The sequence below is a fragment of the Pinus tabuliformis genome, chromosome 5_2, assembly GCF_031772625.1.
Source record: "Pinus tabuliformis cultivar Carrire ecotype Pingquan chromosome 5_2, CPIR1, whole genome shotgun sequence".
NCBI lineage: Eukaryota > Viridiplantae > Streptophyta > Pinopsida > Pinales > Pinaceae > Pinus > Pinus tabuliformis.
Window position 1 is genome coordinate 548,269,261 of NC_142306.1, and position 27,119 is coordinate 548,296,379.

The 27,119-nt window shown below is 40.7% G+C and overlaps 1 protein-coding gene across 1 annotated transcript in view; it reads right to left on the reverse strand.

Moving 5' to 3' along the window:
- LOC149160107 (phosphatidylinositol N-acetylglucosaminyltransferase subunit P-like) overlaps window positions 1–27,119 on the reverse strand; it is a 114,982-nt gene that overhangs the window by 55,071 nt on the left and 32,792 nt on the right. Inside the window, exon 3 of the mRNA XM_089436612.1 lies at window positions 24,764–24,836. Coding sequence (XP_089292738.1) covers window positions 24,764–24,836 — 73 coding nt within the window. The remainder of the gene's footprint in view (window positions 1–24,763; window positions 24,837–27,119) is intronic.

Sequence of the window (27,119 nt, forward strand, 5' to 3'; positions counted from 1 at the left end):
AAACCTCACTTTGTACTTCTTGATGCTACCATCCGCTACATGAATCATCGCCTTGGTAGCCTCCACAATGGAACTATTCTTCCTTTCTACAAACCCCATTCAAGAGGCCATGGAAAAGGCAAAAATCATAACCAAGCAATCTTTTACTGGTCTTTAACGCAAACAAAATAAAACAACAAGAGGTTGACCAAAAAATCAGAAGAGAAAAAATATGATTGGAAGTACTTATCTCTAGATCAAGGAAGAAATTGTTGAGGGTTGCAGGGATCTGCCAACTTCCTCTTCATCCTTGCCTCCTTGCAGAAAATCATTGAAGTCCTTGAAAGTGTTAAATTTTCAATTGTTCTATGTTGTATCAATTACTTTAGCCCAATTCAATAATTCAATTAACAATATTTCCAATAGAAATTAGTCTTTCCAATCATAAACAATAATTGAAGATAGAACACATCAAAGGAGACAAAGGAGACAATCAACACATCAAAAAGAGACACCAAGTTTGGTCAAAGACTAGGGAAAAACCCCACTAGGGAGAAAACCCTTCGAAATTCTCCTTCTATTAGATTGTCATAAAATGTTCAGCAGGAGTACAATGAGCCCAATACAATATCATCCAGCGAAATAATCCAATAACATTTAGAAATATGTTTCCAGCATCAGAATATATCAGAGACAACTTTTCCTATCTGCGGTCAATTGTGGTCAACTTCGGTAAATGGTCAAATTTCAATCAAACTTCCTGGATGCATGGAGGAGTTGTGTGAGCGACTAAAGGCTTTCAGTCGCTCCCTTGAGCCTCCAAGCCAGTGACTGTGGTCGAATTTGTCCTGTGACGAGCCAACAACTGTAACCCAAAACCCTAAAAACATATGCGAGCCTCAGAACCTATAATTTTAAACCTTTGCGAACTTCTTTTTTCGTCTCAGCCTCAAACCTGTGTGAACCAATCAATGAAGAAGAGAAGAAGAAGATGCTTTGTGATCTCCAAATGAGATTGAGGTCACTTGTATTTATAGGCTTCCAAGGGTGACCAATTTACCATTACAACTGACTTGTCCAAATGTACATATGTGGGCTTTTCTTCAGAAGTACACTTTCCCTTGTCCAAATTTGATCACCAATAGGTTGATTTTGGTCCTCTTGAAAAGAGGAATTCAATGCAATCATCATCTCCATCAAATGAGTTGTCCAAAGTCGATTTTGACCCTAGTTGCATAATTTAACACTCCCTCTCAACTAGGGAGAATTCCACCTGTCAATATCTAACCATCGATCAACATGTCATCCTGTCATCATATCATGTCCCATCACTACTCAACTCTATCAAATCAAACATTCTCGAATCTAAAGAACAAAAATCATTGAGTTAAAGCTACCACCCTCTACATTGCCATAGAGCATATCTCAATCTGAAACCACATTGGGGAGTACATCTCAACCCGAAATCTCATGGGGGAGCTAAATATCTCTAACCCTATATCAAGCAATAGGTGATATTGGGGATCACATCTCAACCCATCTTATTGCCTACTGATCATCACAATTTGAACTTGGGCTCCATACTCGACTTACCAAAAGGTAAGGATCGCATGCCCCAAGCCTCCTCAACTTGTTGGCCAGATGGGGAGGGACAATCCCAACAAGCCCGACTTGTGGGTATGATGTCAACTAGGGTATACTCTACAAATACCAAGATAGGGGAGCAACATCTCCAACCCTATGGGTAACAGATAGGGATGATACCCTATTGTCCAGAGATCCCTCAACCCCAGGAGCCCTCCATCTCAATTCCTCACCCTGGGAGCTCAAACATGGGGGAAGAGTTGGCTCAGTGCCCTTGATCAGCAATGCCCCTTATCAGGAGGCGTCACATCCATCAATCCAAGATGCTCTTTGAAGAACAAGAACTTCCCTTTCGGCAAAGGCTTGGTGAGAATATCTGCAATCTTCTCATTTGTCAATATGTGATGGAGTCTAACGGCTCCTCTCTGCACCATGTCTCAAATGAAGTGATATTGGATCTCTATGTGCTTGGACTTGTCATGAAATACGGGATTCTCTTCCAAACGGATCCCACTCTTTTTGTCGCAATATATCACTATAGTGTCTAGGATCTGCTCAAATAGCTCTCCAAAGAGCTTCCTCAACCAAACTGCTTCGCAGCTAGCCATGCTAGCGGCAATATACTCTGCTTCGGCGATACTCAATGCTACGGACTTTTGCTTCCTGCTCATCCAATATATCATGGCAGATCCAAGGCTAAAACAACATCCAGATGTACTCTTCCTGTCGACAACGTTTCCTGCCTAGTCAGCATCGATGTATCCATGAAGTCAAACATCTTCGGCAAAATATCTCAAACCAAATGTGATTGTCCCATGCAAATATCGCAAAATATGTTTTGCAACGATCTAATGTGCATGGAGAGGCTCGGTCATGAATTTACTCAAGTATTCACTGCATAGAATATGTCCAGATGGGTGTTCACTAGGAACATCAGAGCCACAGTCAATTGTCTATACTAAGATGGATTCGCCAAACAGAGTCCTGCAGTTTCTCCACATAACTTCTTGAAGTCCATTTCCATCAATGTGGGTAGGAACTTGCATTTTGTCATTCCAAATCTTTCCAATAGCTTCACAACATATTTTCCTTGTGAAAGGAAAATCTCATCGGGCCTTTGCCACACCTCAAAACCTAGAAAGTAGTGCATGAGTCCAAGGTCCATCTTGAATTCAGAGGCTAGCTCCCTCTTACACTCAATCATTAGGGGCTCACTACCTTTCAAAAATAGATCGTCAACATATAAAACCAAAATCAACGACATACCTTAGACTACTTTGAAGTAGAGGTTGGGATCGTCATTGCTTCTTGTGAATCCCAACTTCACCAAATAATTGTCTATGCGGGTGTACCATGCTCTGGGGGCTTGATTCAAACCATCTTCAATCTGCAAACATGTGTCTTTCGATCCTCTACTTCAAACCCATGTGGTTGCTCAACATACACTTCTTCTTGTAACATACCCTGGAGGAATGCAGTCTTCACGTCCATCTGATGAAGGGTTGTTAAGTTATGGTATGTTCTATGCATAGAGCAGTTTAATTCTTTTCTTATTATTATCCACAGATTCGCAATCACATGTACATTAAGTAAGGTGCAGATAGAACATTAAACGATCGATAGAAAACAAGCCAAGACAAGAGACACAAGATGTGGCGGCTAGCCAGGGACAAACCCAATATGGCAAAACCCTTTGATCAAATCTTCCTTTATCTTCAATAATTCAGCAAAGAGAAATAGTACAGAAATCTGATTTACATCAACAGCAGCAAACCCTAGATCAGCCCTAAACTAGGGAAGACAATATCTTGCAACCCGACAATCGGATCGGCTTGATTCCTTCATCAAAAACTGCAGCCTTCCACAGAGAGTCAGGTTCACCTACAATGCAGTTAAGGGAGAGAGAATGCTGGTCAACGCTTGTCAAACTTCCGATTTGCAGTTGCAGCCCTAAATTCTGCATCCTTCCTTCCACATGTGTGAGAGAAGAGTCCTATCTGCGCAGGAGAGAGAGAGATGTGATGAGATGTGTGTGTCCAAATGAGGAGGAGACCTTTTGTATTTATATGAAAACGTTGGGGTTGAATAGATGCAACTGTTGGGCTTTTGAGCCTACATAAGTTGTTGGCTGACTTAGACAATTAGTCCATAATCAAAATAAATTCATATCTCCATAAATACTTATCAGAATCGGATGATCTTTAGATCAATCCTACACCTCTCGACGAGAGGAATCTAATAAAATTATTGTCAGCCATGAATAAGAAGACCCACATGGAGTTTGGCCCTAGTTGCCAATTTTAACACTCCATCTCAACTAGGGAGAACTCCATCTGCAATTTGTCTGTCTATCGCTACTATTCATCCATCAAATGCACTGCCCTGTATAGCTTGACCCCTGCTCTGCTCTGCTCTGTTGTGTCTGCTCTGTTTTGTTCTGCTCTATTCTGCTCTACTCTGTTCTGCTCTGCTCTGCTCGAATTATGAAGAAGAACTGATCGAGGATGTATCATACCATCCTCCATTGACCCAAAGTCAGTCTTAGAGTGTGTACCACTAGTCCCAGACCAGTCCTCTACTGACCTGAAGTCAATGTCATAGTGGGTACCACTCTCACTGGTCCTAGACCAATATCATTGATCCCAGATCAATGAAGGTCATCCTAGCATAGGGAGTACGGTAGATACAGCGATGCCTCCATTGGTACTACTATGGTCCCTATCCTCATTTCCTTGCTCATTAATCAGATGAGAGGTACTTCCCATGAGTCCCAGACTGCATGGGTAGGATGCCTCGACAGGAGAACTAATCATCCTGTCCACAGAAGAGCAAATCATCCTGTCCCACAAGAGAGCAAATCATTGTGTCCACAGGAGAGCGAATCATCCAGTCCACAGGAAAGCGAATCATCCTATCCCACAAGAGAGTGAATCATCTTGTCCACAGGAGAGCGAATCATCCTGTCCACAGTCGCCATGGGGAACACATCATCAAAGTCCACAGGAGAACTAATCATCCTGTTCCATAGTCGCCACGGGGTGTCACAGGGGAAGGTTGAACCTTTTACCCTATACCAAGTGCACCAACAGGGGATGGTGAGTCACCTTGTGGTCATGTGTCGCTCCAAGAAGTAACCCGCGCCCCCCTGGAGCTCCCAAAGCTCAGTACATCATACTTGACCCTCATCGGAGGGTCTCTGAACGACACCAAGTCGTTCTCGGAAAGTCAGGAATTTGACCTTTCCTAGGGGCTTTGTCAAAATGTTGGCGACATGTTCATCTGTACCGATATGTTGGAGCCTTACTGCTCCTCGCTGCACCATATCTCGAATATAGTGGTCCCTGATATCGATATGCTTGGAGTGATCGTGAAATACGGGATTGTCTGATAAACGGATCCCGCTCTGGTTGTCACATAGGATCACAGTGGTATCCAATGTAAATCCAAACAGCTCACTGAAGAGATTTCGCAACCAGACTGCCTCACAGGAGACCATGCTAGCAGCAATATACTCTGCTTCGGCGGTGCTCAAAGCCAGCGATTTCTGCTTACTGCTCATCCAGGATATCGAAGCAGATCCCAAGGAGAAACAGCACCCGGAAGTGCTCTTACGGTCCACCACAGTGCCTGCCCAATCAGCATCAGTGTGTCCAAGTAGTCTCACGTCTCCAGCAGTGTATCTTAACCCGTATGTAATTGTGCCGCGAAGATATCTTAACAAATTCTTGGCACCAATCCAATGTATGTGGTGAGGTTCAACCGTATGTTGACTCAATGTGTTGACTGCAAAGCATATATCTGGACGGGAGTTCACTAAGAACATTAATGCTCCGACGAGTTGACGATACTCGGTGGCATTTTGTAAAACAGGTCCAGCAACACTACTGCTTAACTTCTTGAAGTCAAGCTCCATCGGGGTAGTTATGGGCTTGCAGTCCACCATACCGAATCTTTCCAATACCTTCACCACATATTTTCCTTGAGATAGGAAAATTTCCCCTGGCTTCTACCAAACTTCAAGTCCTAGGAAATAGTGCATAAGTCCTAGGTCTTTCATTTCAAATTCAGAAGCCAACTTCCTCTTACATTTGTGAATGAGAGGATCTGCACCTATTAGAAAGAGGTCGTCAACATACAGCGCTAGTATGAGAAGTTTGTCATCTTCAACCTTAAAGTAAAGGTTAGGATCGCCTTCACTCTTAGTGAATCCCAGCTTCATCAAGTAGCTATCGATCCTCTCATACCATGCTCGGGGTGCTTGCTTCAGCCCATAGAGGGCCTTCTTCAACATGCACAAGAGATTTTCGATCATAAATCTCCTTCGGGTTGCTCCACATAGACCTCTTCTTTGATCGAACCATGCAAGAACGCAGTCTTAACATCCATCTGATGTAGATTCCATCCTTGTGAAGCCGCAAGGGCTATGATCAAGCGGATGGTGGTATATCTGGCAACAGGGGCAAATATCTCGTCATAGTCTATACCTTCCTTTTGGGAGAAGCCACAAGCGACAAAACGAGCCTTATACTTTTCCGTACTTCCATCAGTTGCATCCTTTATCTTGTAAAGCCATTTAGAAGTGACAATTATCTTGTCCAGGGGTCTGGGAATCACTTCCCAGACATCATTCTCCATTATAGACTCGTATTCTTCGGTTATAGCATCCTTCCATACTTGATGCTTGACAGCATCTGAGAATGATGAAGGCTCATTTTGAATGATCGTGCTCATGATGGTCAGGTATCCCTGATACCTGTTTGGTTTCTTACTTTCACGAAAGGTTCCTTGGGGTGCAGCATGTCCTTCAGCATCATCAAGTGTCCCCCTAAGCCATGAAGGCCTCTTCCTAGAAGAGGAAGGCTCAAGTGGAGGAGGATCAATAGGATCCATGGGTTCTTCCACATCGGGTATTGTTTCATCATCTTTTTCTTTCAGTACCCTGATGTCAGCTTCTTGAGAGCTCCTCACATTAGGAAGATTGTTCACCTTGCTGAGAGCCATATCTTCATCAAAGGTGACATCATGACTAATCATGACTTCCCTTTGACCAGCTACATAGATTCTATAGCCCTTAGTATTTTCACTATAGCCCACGAAGATTCCTTTCTTTCCAAATGCACCCAATTTGTTCCTTTTCCCTTTCGGCACATGAAAATACACAGGGCTTCCAAAATTTCTAAAAAGAGATAGATCAGGTTTCTTACCGGTGAACATTTCTTCAGGAGTTTTGGAACCCAATGCCTGATGGGGGCATCGGTTTTGTACATATACAGCAGTGTTTGCAGCTTCGGCCCATAGAAACTTCGGAAGTCTTTGACAATGGAGCATAGCACGGACAGCTTCCACAATCGTACGGTTCTTCCTTTCTGCCACACCATTTTGCTCAGGAGTGTACGGTGTAGTAGTCTCCTTCTTAATGCCAGCCTCTTTACAAAAGTCTCATTAGATTCATATTCAGTCCCATTATCAGTCCTTAAGATCTTGATCTTCTTTTCGGTTTGATTCTTGATCAAGGCTTTGAAGTGTCGAAACCAGGAGAACACTTCATCCTTCTTTTTCAAGAAGTATATCCAAGTCTTACGAGAATAGTCATCTGTAAAAGTGAGGTAATATAAATATCCTCCCAAGGAGTTCACAAGCATCATACCAGATATGTCTGAGTGAACTAATTGCAATATATCGGAGGTCTTGCTTTGGGTTGAGGGGAATGGTCCCCTTTTTAGCTTTCCTTCGGCACATCCGGGACATACACCTTCTTGCTCTAATCTGAACTCGGGCATCCCGATCACCTTTTTTCTTACATCAAGTAGAGCTTTATAATGAAGGTGAGCAAACCTCCGATCCCTGAAGAGATGTGTTACAAGACATGACACCTAGCGGACTTCCTCCAACCTGATATAATGAATCAACTCGAAACCCAAGAGTGAAGGCATCTTTAATATTGTTTTTCCATACACGTACCTTGCCATCGCTAAAAGCCACCTTGTAGCCTTTGTCTTCCATTGCCGAAATGGACACCAGGTTCTTTTTGAGATCAAGTACATATAATACATCCTGTAGGTGGATTGTATTACCTTGATTCAATTTAAGAGAGACATTGCCTACACCTTTCACGGGATATTTCATATTGTCTCCAAGGACAATTTCCAGGTTGGTTTCTTTCTCTGTCAGATTATGGAGAACTTCTTTGTAACCAGTAAAGTGCCTTGAGGCACCACTATCAACAAGCCAATTTCCCAGCGAGTGTAGAGGAGCAGAGGTAGATAGAGTAGCCGGTAGATAATATTCATCCTGCTTATTGTCAACAGTGTTAGATTCATACCTGGAATTTCTTGCCTTCTTGAATGATTGTCCTCTTCCTTGATTTCCAGCACTCCTTTTACCTCGGCCATTTGACCTGCCATTTCTTTGATTGCCTTGAGAGGGATTTTGATCATCATCTCGGTGTGAGTCCTTTCTCTCAGGGCACTCCCTTGCATAGTGACCTGCTTTATTGCAAATGTAACATCGTCCTTTTCTTCCACCCTTAGGTCCAGCCTTTCTTTTTGATTTAGTCCCAGAATTATTTCTTTTCTTAGCATGAGAAGAAAAGGCAGCGGGAGGACCTTTAGGTATGGACATTTCTTGCTCTTCTATCCTTGTTTCTTGTTGAATGCATCTTGCCATTAATTCCTCGAATCCAAGAATTATGTTATTGTTGAGAAGAGTAGTCTTGAAAACGTACCATTCAGACGGTAATCCTCCAAGAGTCGTGAGTGCCATTTCCCTATCAGGAATTATCTCCCCAATAGATAGGAGATCGTTCTTGATCTCAGTGATTCTTAAGAAGTATGCTTGCATACTCTCATCTTTGCCCTTCTTAATTTCCTTCAACTTATTTCTAAGAAACAAGACTTGATTTGCATCATTAACTTTAAATAAACTCACCACTCTATCATAGATTTCCTTGGAGGTGTTCAAGTCGGAGATGTAGGCCACCAAGCGTTTGTCGATAGGGTCCCGGATCATCTTCTTAGCTTTTACTTCCCCCTTGGTCCATTTGTTCCTGTTAGCTCTGCTATGTTCTTTGATACTTGATGGATCAAAATAGGTGTTGAGCATTGCTGGTCTGGTTGTATAAGGTTGGCAGCAGTTTTTTTTTATGCTTTCTCCTTCATTCTGCCTTATTCCCTTATAACTCCCGCTTGCACCCTTATGGCTCCCCATTCCTCCGTTTTACACAAAACCCTGCCTAAACCCTTTATTTTACCGACTCCCGGGCATTTTTGTGTTTTAACATTATTAAACCCCGTACACCCATTTTTCCTTTGGTCCCGAGCGCGAAATCTAAACCTTATAACCTTGCATTATATAACCGCGCATATAATAAAATCATTACCCACCGAGACCGTTACCTGTCACATCAACCCCGGAGCGCAAGTTTATTACCTTGACCGTCTGATCGCACCCGCCTCATCATCCAACGGTGTTCGCTAGTCTTCTCCCCGCAAGCTGCACACACGATAGCTCGCGAGGAAGGCGGTTTCCCGCCCGACCCTACAGCCACGTGTCGCTATTTGATTGCATCAGTCCGCCCTGTACATAAACCACCGCCGCCAGATAAGCGGTGCGGGGAAACCACCCGCCGCGAAACTGTTGTCTCCCCGCTGACTATATGTCGTGCATCTTCCCCGTGCGATGGTTGTCCGATCATCCCCGACGGTGATCCAACGGCCCTCGTTAACCCAGATCTGTCTCCGCCTATCTTCCCCGATAGCGCCCTCCAATCCAATCTCCACCGTCTATTTGTTAGATCCAACGGTCAGTATTCATTTGCAGGCTATCGTCCATTTTCATGCATTTTTCATGTTTTTTACCTGTTTTGTGCGCGTGAAGAAGGAAGATATCATCCGGTACACTGTGCATTGAATTCTCAGCAACCACAGTTACGGAGACAGCACGGCCAAGGACGAGAAGAATGATCCTCGAGCAGTTCAATGACTGCAGCAGTTATTGAAAGTCATGCAGATAATACTCCAGCTGCCAGAGAAGGACATCAGACTATCTAAAAAGGTCGATTTTGTCCATTAAAATCAGCAGTGTGCAGCAAAGGCCCATTTCTGATTGTAAATGCGGTTCATGGTCAGTTATGACCCCTCCACGCATGGGTTTGCAGAGAACTTTTGTAGCCAACCTCCATATATACTGAGAAAACAGAATGTAATAGATTGATGAGTGTTATTTTGTTGTAAGGTTCAACTTCTGGAGATTGTAACTGTTGTGATACCTATAGCGTCTGGTATTCATTTTCAGCTAATGCAAGCTTCTTTTGCTATTAATTGCTCACTGTCCACTTCTTCTTCTTGTTCCAAGCTGTGCCTGTTTTGCATTTATTCATGTGCTGTTAATGTTTAGCATTAGAGGGGCTGTCATCCCACCTCTGTGTTAGGATTTAGCATGTATCATTGAATTTGTTTGCAAGTTTCTGTTATTTTAATGCCAGAGAGCTATCATCTTGTCTGTGTATTAGAAAACAGATTTATAGACCTTTTAACTGGTTGCAGCTGGCCATCACAGGGTCTTGTGCATCTGCTGGTGTGATCAGTGTTCTCCATCATCACATTTTCTTTAAAACTGTGAATAATTGGTGGTTAAAAGCCTTGTAGTCTGAGGGTGTTCACCCATGTCTGGGGTCAAGCACAGTAGAAGTGATTATCTGGCTTGAATATGCAGCATTTCTTTCATTCATCCACCATTTATCCAACTTTTTGTTGAGTTTGTAATGTTCCCGAGCATCTCTGATATACAACCTAGGAGAGTTTCTTGGGGTGATAACATTAATTGGCGTCGTTCCCGGGGAGAGGAGAATCAAAGCTCAGCTTCCCTGGGAGAACGACACAGTTTCAAGCTTTGATGATAGACAAGGTTTAAATGCAGTTTTTGGTTGTAATCATCTATCTGGCGACTACACTGGTGGAAGACCATCATTTGGCGACTCCACATTGAAGTTCTGGCTCAGTTTGTGAGACATACTCAAAGAAATCCTCAGAAATTACCAACTGAACCAGTGCCTGAACCTTGAGAGAACTGTTAAATCGAAGAAAGCTTCACAAAAAGGGGCATCAGGATCAGGTAAGCCTAAAAAATCTCATGCATCTCTGAAAGATAAAATTATTGTTGAAGATGTACAGATTGAGGATTTAGAAATCAACACTGTTAATAAGGAAAAATCTTCAGAGATTAGTTCAGCCCCTTGTGCAGTTAGTTCCCCTTTGAATCTCAGTCCAAAGAAAGCTTCCCATTCAGTCCAAAACATCCCTTTATCTCTGCCATCCATCACATTACTCCCTACCATTCAAGCTGCTAGTATTCTTCCAAATATTCCAATCATGGCAGGACAGCAAGCACCTACGAGGATAGAAAGAATTGTAGCTGCCAGATATGGACCATTGGTATTGCCTGTGCCTTTAAATCCTATGCCTGTGGGAGAATATCAAAAATATATGCCTAAATTCACTGGTACAGAGGGAGTAACAGCAGAAGAACACCTTGAAGCTTTTTACAGTTATGCTGATAATTTAGATATAAGTGAAAATGATGTGTGGATGAGAGTTTTTGTTCAGAGCCTTGATGGAGAGGCTAGGAAGTGGTTCAGAGAATTACCCCAGAGATCTATAACAGATATTGAAGCATTAGATGATGCATTTTTGAAGCAATGGGGAGATAAAAAAGACTTGTTGTATTATCATACTGAGTTTGGTAATCTGAAGAGGGAAAATGGTGAATCTTTGCCTGATTTTAATAAAAGATTCAATCGAATGTATAGTAAGATACCAGCTAAGGTAAAGCCTACTCCTACCTCTGCCAAACTAACTTATGCCAATGCTTTTGACTCTGATTTCTGCTTGTTGTTGAGAGAAAGGAGATGTGCTACTCTAGCAGACATGCAGGATGCAGCACTAGAAGTAGAGTCTAATATTATGGCTGCAGAAAAGTTAAAAAATCAAGCTGACAGAAGGAGGCAGAGAGCTCAGGCTTCTACTTCTTCTGCTTCATCTTCAGAGCCTAAATTGGACAAAATGACTAAGATGATAGAGTCATTGGCTACTGAAGTTTCTAAGCTGAAAGTTGAACAGAGTCAAGGAAAACAAGGCAGCAGAATACATTTGCTCCAAGAAATCAGAATCTATTCAGAAGAGAAAATGAGCAGTTACATATTATGCAGAGGGGTGAAGAATCAAAAGAAGATCAGAAAGTTAAAGCTCCCTTCCAAAATGTAGTCATGGAGGAGGAACAATTTGAGCAAGAAGAGGATGAAATTCACTGCATGGAAGATAAAGGCAGCACTGCATTTTTTACATTGGCTAAGTATGAACAATCATTGTTGCAGGAACAAGACAGTCAAGAATGGGATAGAGAAGTTGTCCTACAAACTGGTGACCAACAGAGATATAATCTGAGATCCAATGCAAAGAATGCCAAGGAGAATCCTGCCCAAAGAGCTGTTGTCCAAGCAGAATCACAGAATGTCAAACAAAGAAGACCAGCAGCTGATCCAGTCATCCTCAAAGCTCCAGTTCAAGAGGTAAGAGGTTCTGATAAGCTGCCCTCCTCTTTCAGCTTTGAGTCAGAGGTCCAAAAATTGAAAATATGTGCCTCTGGTTGAGTTGGTGAAGAGTGAAATATTTAGGAAGCCTATCGTTGAAGCCCTTGAACTAGAAACCAAACAAACCTCCACTGACTCTATCAATTTGCAAGATGACAAGCCTGCCATTGTGCTCAGCCCTATGATTGAACCTGCTGATAATAATTCTCCATCTTTTTATGTCTCCTTGACCATTCATGATAAAATCCTCCACAATTGCCTGCTAGACACAGGGGCCAGCCACAATTTAATGCCTAAAGCTGTCATGGAAGAGTTAGGCCTTGATATCACTAGACCCTATCATGATTTATTTTCTTTTGATTCAAGGAAGGTGAAATGTCTTGGATTGATTAAGGATCTGGCCATTACCTTAACTCAGCTGCCCATGAAGAGTATGATGATGGATATTGTGGTAGCAAATGTCCCTCCTAAGTTTGGCATGCTGTTATCCAGAGGGTGGATTAAGAGACTAGGTGGGACCTTACAGAATGATCTTTCTTATGCAACTGTCCCAGCTTTTGGAGGAGAAAGCAGGAGATTGTACAGAGAAGCACAGCTGGCATACATCATCAGTGATGAGAATAATCCTACAAATCATCCCATTTATGCAGTGGACACTGATTTTGGAGCATGTATTCTTCAAATAGAAGAATCTCAGAAGGTTGTAATGCAGATCAGGAAACCAACAGTTCAGGCCAAGAAAAAGCAAGGAAGTCAGGTTTGGGAGATGTTCTTTGATGGAGCATGTTCCAGAGAGACTGCAGGAGCAGGGGTGGTGCTAGTATCTCCACAACAAGAAAGCATTCAGCTGTCTTTTAAGCTGGTTTTTCAAGTCACAAACAACATAGCAGAATATGAAGCTCTGTTATTGGGCCTTAATGCAGCAAAAGACAGAGGAATCAAGAATCTGAAGGTATTTGGAGATGCTGATTTGATCATTCAGCAAGTAAATAAAACATTTCAAGCAAAGCACCCAAGGCTGAAAGCATACAGAGATGAGGTATGGAAAGTCAGAGAGTCTTTTGATTATTTATGTATTTCATACATTCCTAGAGCCCAAAATCAGCTTGCCGATTCCCTTGTTGTTTATGCCAGTCTATTTATACCTCCCATGCCTCCCAAACTAGTTTATGAAGTCCAAATGAAGTATAGACCATCCTTGCCCGATAATGTCCACCATTGGAAAGTTTTTGAAGATGATGATGAATTGAATAGGTTCCTTCAGGTCATTGATGAGTTTTCCGAAATGCAAATTGACCAAGAGAATGAAGCCTTGCAAGAAAGCCCCCAATCCCAGCTTAGAAATAAAATTGGTAAAAACAGCATAGTCCAGCTTCCTAGTAATCATATTCCCAAGGGTTTAATTCCTCTTGAAACACTGTTTGATCAAATGATGTGCCTTACAAAGCTGCCCAAAAAGAAGACCAATCTGCAGTCTGTAAGCATGATATAGGAAGTCCAGGTCAGCCTAAATATGTAAATTTGTCCACTCATTTGTCTGCTGATCAAAGTGCTGAATACTGCAATTTAATGAGGCAATTTGCTAATGTGTTTGCCTGGGAGTATAGTGATCTGAAAACATATGACAAGAACATAATTCAGCATAAAATCCCTCTGGAGAAAGACACCGTTCCTTTCAAACAGAAGCTGAGACCAATAAATCCTATGCTTCTTCCTTTGATTGAAAAGGAAATTAAAAAATTGTTGGCTGCCAAGATTATAGTGCCTCTTAGGTATTCAAAATGGGTAGCTAATCTAGTGGTGGTGAGGAAGAAGAGTGGAGAAATCAGACTGTATTGATTTCAAAAATTTGAACAAATGTTCAAAGAAGACAACTATCCTCTGCCAAAGATGGAACATTTGCTGCAAAAGGTCTCAGGAGCTAAAGTGATGTCATTTTTGGATGGACTTTCAGGCTTTAATCAGATTGTTGTGCACCCAGATGATCAAGAAAAGACTGCATTTACCACTCCTTGGGGCACTTTTATGTATGCCAAAATGCCATTTGGATTAATGAATGTTGGAGCCACCTTTCAGAGAGCTATGGATATAGCGTTTGTGGGAGAGAAGGACAAATTTGTCCTTATCTATCTTGATGACATAACAGTATACTCCAGCAGCCATCAAAATCATTTACAGCATTTGAAAAAAGTGTTCTTGAAGTGTAGAAGGTTTGGGATTTCAGTCAATCCCAAAAAATCTCAATTTGCTTTAGAAGAAGGCAAGCTGTTAGGACATGTTGTGTCTGCTACAAGTGTCCGAATTGACCCAGAAAGAGTCAAAGCAATTCAGACTTTATCTCTTCCTAGATCGAAGAAGGATATTCAGTCATTTTTGGGCAAAATAAATTTTGTAGGAAGGTTTATTCCAAATTTTGTTGAATATGTGAAGCATATTACCTTCATGTTGAGAAAAGGGTCAGAGGTAAGATGGACTGACGCAGCAAGAAAATCATTTGATTCCATCAAAAAGGCCATTATGGAAGCTCCCACATTAATAAGCCCAGATTACAACAAGGAGTTTCATGTGTTTTCATTTGCCTCTGAAGACACCATTGCAGCAGTTTTATTGCAGCGAGATAAAGAAGGTTCAGAACATCCAGTAGCATTTTTCAGTAAGAACTTGAGGGATGTTAAACTAAGGCATGATATTATAGAAAAACAGGCATATGCTCTTATTAAATCCTTGAAAGCTTTTAGAGTTTATATCCTTCATTCCAAAATAATTGCATATGTACCCTCTGTTACAATTAAAGATGTCTTTACTCAAACCGATGTTGATGGAAGAAGGGCAAAATGGATTGCTAAAATGATAGAATTTAATATAGAGCTGAAGCCCACTACACTGGTCAGAGGTCAGGGACTTGCCAAATTATTAGCTGAAGAAAATTGCAAATCGTTAAACATTGATTTCCTATATGCAAATGCAGAAAATGGTCAGGCAGAAAAGGAAGAAACAGCTGAACCACAGAGGAAGCAGTTAGTGGCCGAGAATCTAGCTTCTTGTAATTGGTACGCTGCAATAATTTGTTTCTATCTGAAGCTAGAAATCCCTTCAGAACTTACTCAAAGTCAGGCCAGAACTTTAAAACTTAGAGCAGCAAAGTATTGCATTATGGAAAATCTGCTCTACTGGAGGGATCCATCTGGAATATTTTTAAGGTGTCTAGACAAGGAACAGTCAATTGAAGTGATGTAGCAGCTACATGACGGCATGTGTGGAGGGCACCATTATTGGAAAACCACAGCCCATAAAATTCTCAGAGCGGGGTACTATTGGCCCACTTTATTTTCTGATGTATTTTCTTTTGTTAAATCTTGTGACAGGTGCCAAAGATTTGAAGGAAAACAGCAGTTAAAATCCCTGCCCCTAAAACCAATTCAGGCAAAAGGACGTTTTCAGCAGTGGGGCTTGGATTTTATTGGAGAAATCAATCCACATTCTAGTGGCCAGCACAGGTGGATATTAGTAGCCACTAATTATTTCACTAAGTGGATTGAAGCAGTCCCTACAAGGAAGGTTGATCATAATGTGGTTATAAAGTATTTGACAGAGAATATCTTCAGCAGATTTGGTTGTCCACATAAACTGATCACAGATAATGTAGCAGCTTTCATGGCAAAAGAGTTGGTAGAAATGTGTGATTCAATGGGTATCAAACTTGTTCATTCCACCTCATATTATCCTCAAGGAAATGGTCTGGAAAAATCCTCTAATAAAAGTCTGATCGGGATAATTAAAAAACTGTTAGAGGAAAAATAAAAAGAATTGGGATTCAAAGCTCAAGTATGCATTGTGGGCTGACAGAGTGACCATTAAAAAATCCACAAGCAATTCTCCTTTCAAGCTGGTATATGGCACTGATGTTGTATTCCCAATTCAATTAACTCTCTTTGTGGCTAAATTCCTTCAAACAGAGCAGAATGAGGAAGAAGACATGGCAAAAAGGATCATTGATCTAGTAGAAATACATCAGATTAGAGAACAGTTGGTTGAAAAGGCTGTAGCACATCAAAAAAAGGTCAAGGAAGCCTTTGACAAAAAGGCATAATTTTCAGGTTGGTGACTTGGTTTTGAAATGGGATGCACTAAAGGAAAAGAAAGGTAATCATGGGAAATTTAATGCTTTTTGGATAGGGCCTTTCATCATTTCACAGGATGAAGGGAACAACACCTTCATACTGAAAACCTTCATACTGAAAAGTATGGGAGAAGAGACAGTTTTTGATGGCCCAGTTAATGGGCGGTTTTTGAAAGTTTATGTTGTTTAAGGTCTTTGGCCTTAAAAGTTGTAAATATTGTGTTTTTATCAGTTTTAGTATAGATGCAGTAGACTCCAAGCCCAATGGAACACTAGGAATTTTGGCTAATTTGTTTTCAGCTGAAAAGGCATTGATCTGCAGGTTCTTAAGACCTCACAGGGAGGATCTCATCCCCAGAAGGAGCCAGCGTTAGCTCTGTTATGTTCTTTGATACTTGATGGATCAAAATAGGTGTTGAGCATTGTTGGTCTGGTTGTATAAGGTTGGCAGCAGTTTTTTTTTATGCTTTCTCCTTCATTCTGCCTTATTCCCTTATAACTCCCGCTTGCACCCTTATGGCTCCCCATTCCTCCGTTTTCCACAAAACCCCGCCTAAACCCTTTATTTTACCGACTACTGGGCATTTTTGTGTTTTAACATTATTAAACCCCGTATAACCCATTTTTCCTTTGGTCCCGGGCGAGAAAGCTAAACCTTATAACCATGCATTATATAACCACGCATATAATAAAATTCATTACTCGCCGAGACCGTTACCTGTCACATCAACCCCGGAGCACAAGTTTATTACCTTGACCGTCTGATCGCGCCCGCCTCATCATCCAACGGTGTTCGCTAGTCTTCTCCCTGCAAGCTGCACACGCGATAGCTCGCAGGGAAGGCGGTTTCCCGCCGGACCCTACAGCCACGTGTCGTTGTTTGATTGCGTCGCTCCGCCCTGTACGTAAACCACCGCCGCCCGATAAGCAGTGCGGGGAAACCACCCGCCCGCGAAACCGCTATCTCCCGCCGACTATCTATCACGCATCTTCCTCATGCGATGGCCATCCGATCATCCCCGACGGTGTTCCAACGGCCCTCGTTAACCCAGATCTGTCTCCGCCCGTCTTCCCCGATAGCGCCCTCCGATCCAATCTCCACCGTCTATTTGTTAGATCCAACGGTCAGTATTCATTTGCAGGCCATCGTCCATTTTCATGCACTTTTCATGTTTTCGGCATGTTTTCTGCACGTGAAGAAGGAAGATATCATCCGATACACTGTGCATTGAATTCTCAGCAACCACAGTTAAGGAGACAGCACGGCCAAGGACGAGAAGAATGATCCTCGAGCAGTTCAATGACTGCAGCAGTTATTGAAATTCATGCAGATAATACTCCAGCTGCCAGAGAAGGACATCAAACTATCTAAAAAGGTTGATTTTGTCCATTAAAATCAGCAGTGTGCAGCAGAGGCCCATTTCTGATTGTAATTGTGGTTCATGGTCAGTTATGACCCCTCCACGCATGGGTTTGCAGAGCAATTTTGTAGTCAACCTCCATATATACTGAGAAAACAGAATGTAATAGATTGATGAGTGTTATTTTGCTGTAAGGTTCAACTTCTGGAGATTGTAACTGCTGTGATACCTGCAGCGTTTGGTCTTCATTTTCAGCTAATGCAAGCTTCTTTTGTTGTTAATTGTTCACTGTCCACTTCTTCTTCTTGTTCCAGGTTGTGCCCGTTTTACATTTATTCATGTGTTGTTAATGTTTAGCATTAGAGGGGCTGTCATCCCACCTCTGTGTTAGGATTTAGCATGTATCATTGAATTTGTTTGCAGGTTTCTGTTATTTTAATGCCAGAGAGCTGTCATCCTATCTGTGTATTAGAAAACATATTTACAAACCTTTTAACTAGTTGCAGCTGGCCATCACAGGGTCTTGTGCATCTGCTGGTGTGATCAGTGTTCTCCATCATCACATTTTCTTTAAAACTATGAGTAATTGGTGGTTAAAAGCCTTGTAGTCTGGGGGTGTTCACCCATGTCTGGGGTCAAGCACAGTAGAAGTGATTATCTGGCTTGAATATGCAGCATTTCTTTCATTCATCCACCATTTATCCAACTTTTTGTTGAGTTTGTAATGTTCCCGAGCATCTCTGATATACAACCTAGGAGAGTTTCTTGGGGTGATAACAAATCCGAGCAGCAGCAAATGCATTTGATAGAGGCTCAACAATTCCGCCTCTCACATGATCCAACACTTCCTGTTCTTCTAATGTAAGATCGAGAGACATCTTCCATATGTGGTAGTCAGATTTCTCAAGAAGCTTATCTTCAGCAAGGAAGTGTGTTGAGGACCCCATGACTTCTTTTAGATAGCCTTGCCAACCTTCTCTTTGGTGATTGCTCTTGCTCTTACTTGGGCTTTGTTTTCACCTCAGCTCCGATACCATATTAAGTTATGGTATGTTCTATGCTTAGAGCAGTTTACTTTTTTTCTTATTATTATCCACAGATTAGCAATCACATGTACATTAAGTAAAGTGCAAATAGAACATTAAACGATCCATAGAAAACAAGCCAAGACAAGAGACACAAGATGTGGTGGCTAGCCAGGGACAAACCCCAATATGGGGAAACCCTTTGATCAAATCTTCCTTTATCTTCAATAATTCAGCAAAGAGAAATAGTACAGAAATCTGATTTACATCAGTAGCAACGAACCCTAGATCAACCCTAAACTAGGGCAGACAATATCTTGCAAACCGACCGTCGGATCGACTTGATTCCTTCACCAAAAAATGCGGCCTTCCACAGAGAGTCAGGTTCACCTACAGTGCAATTCTGAGAGAGAGAATGATGGTCAACGCTGGTCAAACTTTCGATCTGCAGTTGCAGCCCTAAATTCTGCGTCCTTCCTTCCACATGTGTGAGAGAAGAGTCCTATCTGCGCAGGATAGAGAAGAGACTATTTTTTGTGCAAGAGAGAGAGATGTGATGAGATGTGCGTGTCCAAATGAGGAGGAGACCTTCTATATTTATATGAAAACGTTGGGGTTGAATAGATGCGAATGTTGGGCTTCTGACCCTACATAAGTTGCTGGTCGACTTAGACAATTAGTCCATAATCAAAATAAATTCATATATCCATAAATACTTATTGGAATCGGATGATATTTAGATCAATCCTACACCTCTCGATGAGAGGAATCTAATAAAAATATTATCAGCCATGAATAAGATGATCCACATGGAGTTTGGCCCTAGTTGCCAATTTTAACTAGGGTCCATCCTTGACACATGGCAACGGAATCTATCGAACGAATGGTTGTATATCAAGCCACGAGTGCAAATATATCATCATAATATTTTCCCTCTTTTTGGGAGAATCCTTGAGCCACGAACCTTTCCTTGTATTTATCAATGCTACCATCAACTCCATGCTTGATCTTGAATAGCCACTTTGAAGTTGCTGCAGATTTCCCCTTCAGTCTCAGCACAACATCCCATACGTCATTTTTAATGATCGATTCATATTCTTCGACCATAGCATCTTTCCAAACTTGTTCTTTTACGACTTCTTCGAATGTGGCAAGTTCGGCTTGAATCATAGTGTTCATGGATGGAACATATCCTTGGTAGTTGCATGGCTTCTTCCTTTCTTTAATGATCTTCGAATGGGAGCTCGTCCCTCATCATCCTGTAATGTGTCTCAAAGCTAAAGTGGCATCTTCCTGGCAGGAGGATGACATGGAGGAGGATCTAAGGGATCCATGGGCTCCATGGGATAATCAACAATATTTGTCTCAGATTCAAGCATGGAAGGACCATCTAAAATATCCATATCATCATTCTTCTCAACAAGAGGAGGCAGAGGAAGGTCCCCTTTTTTTCAGAGTGCAACATCTTCATCGAATGTAACATCCCTGCAAATTTCAACCTTCCTTTGAACAAGAATATATATTCTAAATGGTTTGGAATTTTCACAATATCCAACAAATATACATTTTCTTCATGTGGCCTCCAACTTGTTTCTTTTGTCCTTCGGCACATGAAAGTATACGGGGCAGCCAAAGATATGGAGATGACCAACATCGGGCTTGACATCTGTGAATACTTCTTCAAGTGTCTTGTTGTCTAATGCTTGATGAGGCACCCTATTTTGAACATATACGACAGCATTCATTGCTTCTCCCCAAAGGAACTTCGGCAACTTTTGATCATGGAGCATGGCACTTGCAACTTTTATAATGGACCTATTCTTTCTTTCAGCCACTGCATTTTGTTTGGGATTAGAGGGCACAATTGTCTCTTTCTAGATACCCTCCTTGAAAAAATCAATGAACTCCTTTGATATGTACTCTCTACCATTGTCAGACCTGGATCTTTTCATTTTCTTTCCTGTTTGATTTCAATTTGAACTCCTTGAACATTTCAAAGGCTTCATCCTTGTGCTTCAAACAATATATCCATGTCTTTCTTGAGAATTCATCAATGAAGGTGATGTAGTAGAGACGGCCACCAATAGAATGCACAAGCAATGGACCACATATATCAGAATGAATGAGATGAAGGATGTCACTTGTCTTGTTCTCGCTATAGGGGAATAGTCCCCTTGTCTTCTTTCCACTGGCACAACCTGGACATACTCCATCATGATGGGCTTGAACCTTGGGAATCCCTGGGACTAATTTATCCAACTTTGAGAGAGCATCATAATGTACATGGGCCAATCTTCGATGCCATATCATGCTTAGATGATTAGTATCATGGACCAATGCTAGAAGAGGTCTTCCAGTAACCCTGTAGAGTCCTTCATATCTTGATCCCAATGTGAATGCATTTCTCATAGGTGATCCAACAGGCCAAGTAAGAACCTTTCCCTTGATGAAGGAAACCCTCATCCCTTTGTCTTCCAAAGTGGATATTGATACCAAATTCTTCTTCAATCCCGACACATACATCACATCATGGAGAAAAATAGATTCCTCGGAATTCAAATGAAATTTGACAGACCCAAAACCTTTAACGGGATGAGTGGAATTGTCTCCAAGAATAATTTTCAAATTTGACTCCCTCTCTACCAAATTAGAGAGAACTTCCTTATAACCAGAAAAGTGATGAGTGACCCCACTATCATCCAACAACTATCCCACGAATCCGAAGGAGATGAACTAGTAAGATCATAAATAAGAATATATTCAAATTGATTCGCAACATTACTTTCATACCTAGAGAATCTTGACTTCTTTTGTGGACAACGATCTTCTTCATGATCACTTGGAGCATCTCTTCTTCTTCTTTCATCTCTTCCATTGCGATCATTCCTTCAGTCATCTCTTCTTCTTTGATCATTGAACTTGTTGTTGTTGCTTCTAGTATTGTAGCGTGGTCCATTGTTCTTCTCGAGGCAATCTCGAGCATAGTGGCCTTTCTTATGACAATTGTAGCATTCAATGTGCAATAATTCCTTCCTTCTATTTGAATTTTAAGGAGGAGGCTTTCTTGAATTTGATGGACCTCCTTTTCCTTTCTTCTTCTTCTTGTCATGAGTGATGAATGCAATGGGCTCTCCTTCATGTTTTTGAATCCTTCCTCTTGATATCATCCTTGATTCTTCTTGAGTGAGCTTTCCAGCAATTTCATCAAATGACAGGAGGATATTGTTGTTGCTTATAGTAGTAATAAAGGTTTCCCAAATAGGAAGGAAACCTCTACAATCAACAATTCCTTGTCAAGCACAGATTCCCCAACTCTTTGCAATTGATCTCTAAGACAAGATATCCTCATTATGTAGGATTGCACGGACTCTCCTTTGTTCATCTTTGTGTCTTTGAGTTGATCTTTCAAGGAGATGATTTCATTCAAATTGTTGACTTCATACATGCCAGTTATCTTATCATACATGTCCTTAGACTTCCTCAAATTTCCACCATATGCAAGTCAATTATCTTGTTAACCATCAGCTATAATTTTCTTTGCTTTCAACTCACCTTTCTTGTACTTGTTCTTCGCAAGCAGCAGATGCATTCTCCGGAGGCTCAGGTACTTTTCCTTGAATGTATTCCAAAACATCATTGTTATCAGCTATGATCTCCAACCTGACTTTCCATGCAGCAAAATTGGATGAGTCACCCAACTTCTCATTTTCCTTGAAGAAGGAAGACATCTTGACTTGACTAGATTAGCTCCTTCAACTTTCCCAAAGATGATTGCTTCAATGCTTGTCTCCTTTTGGGCTTGTCCTTCACCTTAGCTTTGATACCATGTTAAATTTTCAGATTGTTCTATGTTGTATCAATTACTTTAGCCCAATTCAATACTTCAATTAGCAATCTTTCCAATAACAATTAGTCTTTCCAATCATCAACAATAATTGAAGATAGAACAATAAATGCAATGACAAAGGAGACAATCAACCAGAGACCCCAGGGTTGGTCAAAGACCAGGGAAAACCCTTTGAAATTCTAATTCTATTAGATTATCATAAAATGTTCAACAGAGAGTACAATGAGCCCAATACAATATCATCCATCAAAATAACCCAATAAAATTTAGAAATATGTTTCCAGCATCAGAATATATCAGAGACAACTCTTCCTGTCTGCAGTCAACTATGGTCAGCTTCGATCAATGGTCAATTTCAGTCAAACTTCCCGATCACATGGAGGAGGAATTGTGCGAGCGACTGAAGGCTTCCAGTCGCTCCCTTGATCCTGCATACCAGCGATTGTGGTCGAATTTGTCTTGTGATGAGCCAACGACTGTAATCTAAAACCCTAAAAACCGATCCGAGCCTCAGACCTTGTAATTTCAAACCTTTGCGAACTTCTTTTGTCGTCTCAACCTTAGACTTGTGCGAACCAATCAATGAACAAGAGAAGAAGAAGATGCTTGGTGATGTCCAAATGAGCTTGAAGTCACTTGTATTTATAGGCTTCCAAGGGTGACCAATTTACCATTAGGGCCAACCTGTCCAAATGTGCATATGTGAGTTTTTCTTCATAAGTACACTTTCCCTTGTCCAAATTTGATGATCTTTAGGTCGACTTTGGTCCTCTCGAAAACAGGAATTCAATGCAATCATCATCTCCATCAAATGAGTTGTCCAAAGTGGTATTTGACCCTAGTTGCATAATTTAATAGGAAGTATACTTTCTTCCATTATCGCACCTCAAAAATCTTGAACTTCTTCCCTATCAAGTTTTCTACCTGAGCCCTTTGTCTTGTTTTGTGGTTGAAGTTCATCATCATCATCAACATCAGTTGTTGATGCATGTTGTTTTTCCTTCCTTTTCTTCTTAGCACACTGGGAGGCATAGTGTCCAAAATCATGACAATTGAAGCACCTAATCCTTGACATATCCTTCTTCTTCTGATCTTGAACTAGAGCAGGTCTTCTACTTGTATTCTTCTTATCAAACTTTCCAAAATTTCCTCTTCCTTTTCTTTTCTCTGCATGAACTGCAAGTGCTTGAGTTTCTTCATCCTGAGGTCTCTAATGACCTAGGTAATATTAACGATCATTGCCTATACGCTATTTACATTTGATATTGATGTCTTGGCATTAGGCCTTTGTTAGGAATCTTTTAACATATTCACATAACTTTTTGCATATACACTTTGTTTACATACTGCTGGTATCCTTGACCGAATAATAAGGAGTAAGTTAACGATAAGCATTAAGTTACACATGTACATAATACATTTTCAAATGATCCACGTCCAAACATAAGGAGGTTGATGCAGGTTACTACAAATTGTCACTATCAGGAAGATAGGACATGAAGACAATAAAATTACAGGGTTGTTATTGAAATGACGTGTATAGACCATAGAGATACTCATAAAGGCACACAACAAAACCAGTATTTAGGGATTTGTACTAGGTATTCCATGCCTGTACTTGAGTCTTGGTTTACCCACATATCTGCATACCCAGGCAACCATGACTAGAACTTCAAACATCTTTTGAGCACTGATCCTGACTATAGTGAAAAATCAAAAGATCAGGATGCCTCAATCAAATAAGAAAACACCTGGAGAGAAATGGAGCATGCCTTTAAAATAAGTCATTTCTATTTATTTAATGATCCCTTATGTGACCTTTCACTTGGAATTTGTCAATATGGTTAAGTCCCATGTTTACATCAATGTAAGTCTAAGGCCATGTTCCTTTAGTTCTTCACATTTTTGTACACTGCCATGTTTTAATGACTCGTGTGACTCTGGTACTACCAATCAGAATTTTTTATATATTATGAACAGATATATAAACTCGTGTGACTCTCTGGTACTACCAATCAGAATTTTTTATATATTATGAACAGATATATAAACTAAGGAACTCTGTAAAACAAAAGGAAATTCACAGAAAATACCAAAAAAGACACTAAATTTCAAATTAAAATAAACTTTCAAGGATAGTTTTAAAAAAAGGCATTAAAAATAACAAGCTATAAAGCTTACAAGTCAACCATATAAAAGTAGAGCACTCAAATCTCGAAACTAAAGATGGTACTACAACGAAAAGTATGATTTGAAACTCACCTACTAGGATAGTAAGTGATACCCAAATAATGAAGCCAAGGTTCTGGTAAATATGCCCACAAGAAAAACAAACCTGTTGGCATAGAAACATTAGCTTTCGAACATGTACACAGAAATGGAACATTCATAACAAGACTAGCATTTCTGAAAAGAAAATAATGAAAGGTGTCCATTATTATGAAAAATGTCAAAGTAGAGAACAAAAAATACATGCATGTAGATTGATGTCTTCAGATATGGCCAAAATGAAAAATCATTCATAGCAACCATTGATTGGTCAAGCTAAAATGCAAATTCATTTATGACAACCATTGATTGGTCAGATAAAATGCAAAATCCTTAATCCTAACCGTTCATTGGTCAAGCTATTAGTGAAATGACATAAGAGGTTGAGCAAAGTTCCCTTGGGAATTAAGTCATCAACGTGCATAACGTCATTGATTTTTATCAATGAGGGTTGAAAGTACTTCCATATTTTTATCATTGATAGATCAATTATAAGCAGTAAGGTTCTCAGGGGAGGATTATCATGCAAAAACTTGTGAAACATGCTAAACCATATACAGCAAGGTTCTCACAATGTCTGCATGAGTCCAAAGGATAATATTGGAAACGAGGCCCACTTATAAGGATAAATGAATAAGTCATGAGGGTTCCAAATTGGACAACTGAAACCTATTACTATTAAAGGAGATAGCACATTATGGCCAGGTTAATGTTCATGGAACAAGTTAAGACTTAAGAGAGTTCCTAGCATTAAATGGGAGGATAATTGTGCAAGACTTCAAGAAATATGCTGAAACATATACAACAAGATTATGAAAGACCTTTCATTTACCCCGATTTTTATAATGTACTGTAATGCCAGCGTGAGCATAGGAGCAATGGCTGGCTGATACCATGTGTTGTTAAACATTTAAATTTACTTGCCCACTGAAGGGGAAGACAACCATTCAAATCCCAATGTTTGATGGAGTTTGCCTGCTTGGAAACCCACAAAACCAGCCCTGAACTTAAATGCTGAAATTAATGAGCCATCGGTTGCAGACCAGGGTGAGCTACTTACTGATGTTAATTTTCCGGAGTTCTATGCTTAGCACAATCACTTAACACAAATCTACTTCAATTAGCAATCATTTTATCCAATAAATTCAATCTTCCAATGACAGTAAGCAATTGTAGATAGAACAGTAATCCAAATGCACAATAGAAGACAGCCAAGAACAAGAACAAGAGAGACATAAGATTTGGTCAAAGACTGGGGAAAAACCTCACAAGGGGGAAACCCTTTCCAAATTCTTCTTCTATTAGATTGTCATCAAATGTTCAGCAGAGAGATACAATATTCAAGTTCATCAACAAAGAGTCAAAGGTCAACAAATTTGACTATCCAAACCAACCAATCAATATCCAGTCAAAGATGAGCCAACAAGTCAAATCTGATCTAAAGTCAAAGTCTGCAAATCTGGTCAAAGTCAACAGCAGCAGCAGCCCTAATCAGTTAATGGTCAACTTTCAGCAGTGCTCCAAACAGTTCGGTCAAAGCAGCAGCAAATTCGGCCTTCCAAGATCAGTGAAACGAAGAGGGGCGTGAATCAGTATTTCTTAGCAATTAGTAATTTATTAATATTTTCAGAGAATTAATTAATCTCGAGCAACAATTTAAACCGTAAATAAGCAACAGACAGTAAACACAAGAATTGTTAGGTGGAAACCCCTCCTGGACAAAAACCACCTAACGCTTTTCTAATAATTTTGTGAGTACATTAAATGCTTCAGCTCCAACTGAAAAGGAAAAACCCCAACTCCCTAGTACCCTAGAAAAGCATTCAATTTACCAACTCCAACTAGAAGGATGCTCCAATGCCCTGGTTTTATCAGTAGCTGCTGAAAGGATGCTCCAACACCCTAGCAAGCTTCAACTTGCCCTAGCACCACCCTACCTCCCTTAAGTGTTTTCAGTCTCCAACTTGAAGGTGACTTGAACCACCATCCTCGCATCACCCAACCACCCTGAAAATGATAATGAATCAAATTGTGGGCTCCCATACCAGGGGGGTGCTTCGTGTAACATTGGTTTGGGCAAATTCTAGGTAGATCAGGAGATATTAAAATAATATATATTTTTTAAGGAGTCCCTAAGTCTAAACTTAGGGAAAATAAAATATTAATGTGTATTAATATGAATCTGTGTTAGAGTGGTCCAAAAGACATGGATCAAGCCAGATCTAATCTTAGTCGTTGATTAGGGACTTAATCTCGGCCATTGAGATGCCAATAAGAAAAGTATAAGAGGAGGCTTGAGGGTCACTTGGAGAACACACCAGATGATCAGTCATTCTATTCTCTAGAGCGG